Consider the following 6,081-nt stretch of genomic DNA (forward strand, 5'->3'; position numbering starts at 1 on the left):
AAGACTCTGAGACAGCGTAGAATCCTGTTCTTCTCATGTGCCAACTTTTAATGAACGCGAAATAAAATAAAAAAGAAACAATCCACGTTAGCATTTCAAACGGTACATGAAAAGATCGGCGTCTAAACTTATGCCAGATCCGACTTCCGTGTTACTATGTTAATTTGTTTTTAATAAGAATATTGAAATACCTGATAGATTTGGAAGGTTATATAGAGTGTGGCTATTTTTATTGTAGGATTTCTTGAATTTAACATTCGTTCAAGTGGGTTTAGTTTCCTACGCAGGTGCAAGTCCTATTTTGATGATGATTTTGGGCAATAGAAGACTTGTCACGCAAGGCGAAAACAGAGTCTTGAAAGTTATTGAATCATTTTTTGGTAGTTTGTATTTGAACCATAACAGAAACATAGAGTGGTTTTCAAAAACCCGTGAAATACTATTTAGTTTATTAAGTACTAATACACTGAATGTCTTTGTTCTATTTTGTTCTGGCTTTACCGTGACATTTTAACAACTACATTTTGTTGAACGGGATTTTGAAAACCACTCTAAAACTCAATTGAAATATGTAACAGGATAACAACCTGTAACAGTAACTTTCGCTATCATTTCTGGCGATAGACTCTTAAAGTGTTCTCTACTTTTGTCCAGTCTTAACGCAAATTTAAATATATAAAATATTTGAATATTTCACACGCTAAGCATGAGAGACGTACAATATGACAGGAGAGAGATGTATTTATGCCGGAACGGGTTAAAGAGACTTTATTCGAGCTTCATCCTATGTTGAAAAATGCGTAGAAATACTAGAAAAATAAAAATGTCAAAGCAGTGCATAAAGTAATACAAAAATACAGTGTAGTAAGATCTGGTGGTGATACCAGTAAAGAGCGAGTAAAGCCAGGTTTTATCAATTGAACACGCTTAGTTTGTCTTGTGATACTAAATTGCCAATTAAGTCGAAAGTACCTGGTTTGCTTTTATATTGAAACAGCGTGGTGGGGTAATGCGTACTAAGGCGCGTTATCTTTATCCGCGTACTAAGGCGCGTTAGCTATATCCGCGTCCTTAAGTGCGTTATCTTTATCCGCGTACTAAGGCGCGTTAGCTGTATCCGCGAACTAAGGCGCGTTGTCTTTATCCGCGTACTAAGGTGCATTAGCTATATCCGCGTACTAAGGCGCGTTAGCTGTATCCGCGTACTAAGGTGCGTTAGCTATATCCCCGTACTAAGGCGCGTTAGCTATATCCGCGTACTAAGGCGCGTTAGCTGTATCCCCGTACTAAGGCGCGTTATTTTTATCCGCGTACTAAGGCGCGTTAGCTGTATCCGCGTACTAAGGCGCGTTAGCTGTATCCCCGTACTAAGGCGCGTTAGCTATATCCGCGTCCAGAGCGTTATCTTTATCCGCGTACTAAGGCGCATTAGCTGTATCCGCGTACTAAGGCGCGTTATCTTTATCCCCGTACTAAGGCGCGTTAGCTGTATCCGCGTCCTTAAGAGCGTTATCTTTATCCCCGTACTAAGGCGCGTTAGCTGTATCCGCTTCCTTAAGAGTGTTATCTTTATCCCCGTACTAAGGCGCGTTAGCTGTATCCGCGTCCTTAAGAGCGTTATCTTTATCCGCGTACTAAGGTGCGTTAGCTGTATCCGCGTCCTTAAGAGCGTTATCTTTATCCGCGTACTAAGGCGCCTTAGCTGTATCCCCGTACTAAGGCGCGTTTGCTGTATCCGCATACTAAGGCGCGTTGGCACGCGATTAATGAACACATGCTAATCAGGTAAAAAGTATTTCAACGGAAATAATTCTATTTCTCTCCACAAATTATCTTACAAACTTCAAAAATACACTATTGTTGGTAACTAGTTCCCATGTCTTTTCGACTGCACGTTTAATGAAAAAAGGACCGAAAGTAACTCGGGTGGGGAGATGTGTACCGGGCGCAGTACTCAGCGAGTAATACCAAATGCGCCTTTTAAATTTTGAAACGACTTTTTGTTAAGTGACATGAAATTTAAAGATTTCGTCCCGCTATTCGTAAGAGTGCAAGAATGAGGGAAAATACACAGAAAAAAGTCAAAGTCTTGGAGGTGTGCATTGGGAAATCTGTCCAGAATACAAGGTACGGACACCCATTGGTAAAGCTTGTGTCTCTTTACTTTCACATCGCGGTGCGCATGCGCAAGTGCTTTTGCCCTTATTTAGGGGTCGTGAATTGTACGGCGTTTATTCACACCCGAAAAAATGGCGGACTAGCAGACTTGATTTGTTTTTGTCGCTTTTTCATATACATTTTTTTGTTTCGCTTTTTTTTATCGCCCAAAGCACGAACAATTTTCTGGCGTTACTCAGAACATCTACTCACGGGTCGAAAGGACACAAGGGCACGTGACAAAGGCACGTGACAAGGGCACGTGACAAGGGCACGTGACAAGGACACGTGACAAGGGCACGTGACAAGGGCACACACTGAAATACACACCATGGATGAAAATTAAAAGCTTGAGAATGGGAAAATCACAAAATTCGTTTCTTCAAACCAAAATGTTCCTCCCCCCCCCCTAGACCCGGTGTTAGGCAAGGTTCGTTAAATTACTTAGGGATAGGAGGGAGCCTGCAGCCAAAAAAACAAAAAAACAAAAAAAAAAACAAAAAACGAAGGCCCCTTAGTCATCCTGTTGGGGGGGGAGGGGAGGGCCCTGAGTAACGATGTCCCCTCCCCCTATGGGTATTTAATAAACACTTTCTTATTTGCCTATATGCTCGAGGCACGTAAGCATAATTGAAGTGTTTCTCATGAACCGCGAATTAGACAACGCAAGCGACAAAGATAAAACATAGTTGTACGGAATACAAAAATATTAAACAAACCAAAATCTCAAACTCTTGAAATCTCAAAGGTTTGCGTTTAAAAGCATAATTCGACAGCGCGACAAGAACAATGCCGGATTAAGGCATTTATTGCGATACTGCGATTGCTTGTAAAGGGCGCGACATATTCAGTAGATAACAGCAGTTCACATCTGTCTTGTCGTTTGCACGAATAGCGAGCGCCTTGTTCAAATAGACGACTTTACTTGATCAGCGCTATGAGTAGCAACTCTGCGTTTTCGTAGCACACAGGTAAACCTGTACAAGAAAAATAAAGAAGACTATTTGTGTACAATCCGTGATGCGATTTAAAACACACTTTTAAATTCCTGTGGGTCAGAAGTCACGGCAAAAATGCCCTGAAACCTAAGACAGGACGAGGAGCGTTGTTCAATTGCCCCCGTTGCTGTTTTGTGGCCCTCATTTTAACTATGTTACTAAAAGAGCAAGAGTCGATGAGAGCCTAGCATGGACGATGTTGTATACGTCTGGCGGCCAGATGATTCTACAGCGCCCCGTCTATTCAATGATCAAAATTGACGGTATTGCCTTGTTAGGATTTATTCCGCAGGAACCCAATCTGTTGCTATCCGTACGAAACTCGCAAGCTGATTGGTCGAGGCGGCCGGTGCCGAGGTCTCGGGTCACTCGAAAGAGTGAATGCTACTAGAAATGCTCAAGGCGCTCCTAGAATTCCAAGGATTCCGTGTCTAGCGCGATAAATAGCGAGCACATCGACGGCATTACGCTATCGATTACCTGCCGGGTAGCTTGCACACAGAACTACAGTAGAGTAACAACAGTTCTCTGACAAAAAAACATGACGACTCCTCAATCCTCAGCCGCCGCAACCATGATGGACAAAGTGCGCGAGAAAATGCAGGGGATTAAGAACAAGATAGAGGAAGCCGAGGAGAGAGAGGCCATGGCGAAAATGGAGTTAAAAGACGCCGAGGAGAGGGCGTACCAACATGAATCCGACCTGGACTCCATGCAGAAGAGAATCAACTTGTTATCGGAAGACTTGGATAAAACTCTCGAGGCTTATGAAGAGAAGAAAGCGAGACTGGATTCGCTCGAGGAAAAGCAGGAATCGGACGGGACCGTAGTGCGTGAGCTGGAAAGTGTGGAGCTCGAGGGAGACGAGAGGTTGGCGGAGCTAGAAGAAAAGACAAAGGAAGCGGTAGCCACGGTAAACCAGAAAGAACACGACAACACCGAGATCAACCAAAAAATTGTCGTTACGGAGACCGAGCTCTCAAAAGTAAACGAACGTTTGGAGCGCGCGCTGGAGACTATCGAACGCCTAGAAGCAACCATCGAGGAAGCAAGCACCAATATGGCCTCGCTAGAGCAAAAGGACACCGACGCGTCACAATGGGAAATAGAGGTCGAAGAAAAAATCGGATTCCTCAACGAGCAACTGAAAGAGGTTCTCGTCCGCGCCGAAGACGCCGAGAGGAGATGTGGTCCCCTGGAACGGCTTCTAGATGAACAGAGCACACAAATAGACGATTTCCGTAACAAGAAGAGAGACGTGGAGAAAGAGATGGAAGACATGGTGGGGCTCGTGGACGAGAGCATCGACTAGGAAGGACTGGGTATATCCCTTATCGGACAGATAACGAACAATTACTAATATGTAGATACTGCTGTAGGTAAAATGGTATAACAACCAGGTGGGTCGTGTGCCAAGCCCACTCGGCTTGTGCAATTCTAGGGGCTGAAAACTAATTTATTGCAAAAGCTCTCCCTGTATGCTTCTTGTTTTGTAACTTGACCCTATCGTGACCTGTGCTAATTTTCAGCATATTTTTCGCGAGATCTTACCTTTAGATTCACTCAAATAGCTCTTCTACCAAGTCTGTGAGACACTTCCTATCTAAACGTTGCTCTGGAGTGTATTCTAACATCTGAACCCGGCGATCTGTTGAACATTTTTATCTTAGATATTTAGAGTATTACATTTTAATTGAGGCATTCGATAGATTATTATGATATGTTGTCGTAACAACATTAATAAAGTCACGAAGCTAGTCACTTGCAATCATTATAGAGCTTTACGATCAGCCCCTAGCGTGAAACCTCGCAAATCAAACACTTTTCTTGAATTTGCAAAACAGACTTTGATATGAGAATTGGAATACAGGCTCTGATAATGTTCGAAACCCTTGACAAGGCTCGCGATAGCTCACCATATATGGTATATAATTACCGATGAATGGCTTCTCTATTTTATTGAAGTGCAATTCTGTCATCTCCGAGTCCGAATCACGTAGATTTGTAGGCAGCAGATAGTATACGCTTTTTAAAGATAGTTAAAATGCACAAATAAGACCATCCAAAATCAGGGACCACGTAGATTGGAGATCGCGCAAACGCCGCAGTATAAACAAGACACATCTTGCGGGTCAAACCTGGGTAAATAGAGCGTTTTGCAAGAAAAAAAGGATCTCAAAATAAAGCAAGGGGTTACCTTTTTCTCCCCTTGAACGTATACAAAGAAGGAAGATATTGAAAGGAGTTGAGCGTTTTATACAAATTCACCGTATACAAAGAAAGAAGATATTGAGAGGAGTTGGGCGTTTTATACAAATTGACCGGATATCGATAACTTGACCCAAGGGCTGTCACCTTTTTTTAAAGATCCACCACGAACCCAAAATAGTCCGATGGTCTAATAATGTTCAAATAAGTAATACAAGACGCGTATCATAATTGCTTGCTTAAAATTATGGACCACTATTTTTATGTCCTAGGCGAGGCCATTAATTTCGATAACAACAACAATAATGATAACAATAATAATGATGATATGTGATGCTGCTGATGATGATAAAAGTTTTTAGCTTATTTCTCACTCCCTTTGCAGACTAAATCACAGGAACTGATAGCACGCAGCATGACAGTCAAACATTTAGAAACTGTTCCTTTAGCTGCAGCACGTCGGGTGGAATTGGGAAGTCTGTGGAATGTCTAGTCCTTGAGAAAAGGAGATTACGTAAAGGGGGATCCATAGGGCTAAGTAAGATATGTATTTTCCACCGAAATCTTGTCTGGATCTGGCCCTCAAAGCTTCCCATATTTTTAGCTCGTAACAGTGTCGTAGTTCAGGTTCGGATAGATAACAAAGAACGGCCCAGATGAAAAAAACAAAAAAACAAACAACACAACACAAATTAGGTTCGTCCTTCTAAGGTTGTAA

General features: G+C 42.4%; 1 protein-coding gene across 1 annotated transcript; it reads left to right on the forward strand.

The window, feature by feature from the left end:
• Window positions 1–3,567: 3,567 nt before the first annotated feature.
• LOC5511326 (tropomyosin-2) lies at window positions 3,568–4,912 on the forward strand. Its single transcript, XM_001631681.3, has one exon. It carries the CDS (start codon window positions 3,697–3,699, stop codon window positions 4,465–4,467), a length of 771 nt encoding a protein of 256 aa, XP_001631731.3. The 5' UTR covers window positions 3,568–3,696; the 3' UTR covers window positions 4,468–4,912.
• Window positions 4,913–6,081: the final 1,169 nt, after the last annotated feature.

This window comes from Nematostella vectensis, chromosome 4 (genome assembly GCF_932526225.1).
Source record: "Nematostella vectensis chromosome 4, jaNemVect1.1, whole genome shotgun sequence".
Taxonomy (NCBI): Eukaryota; Metazoa; Cnidaria; class Anthozoa; order Actiniaria; family Edwardsiidae; genus Nematostella; species Nematostella vectensis.

Excerpts from the sequence above, each read along its gene's own strand:
- LOC5511326 (XM_001631681.3), top strand. The coding sequence starts at position 3,697 with ATGACGACTCCTCAATCCTCAGCCGCCGCAACCATGATGGACAAAGTG.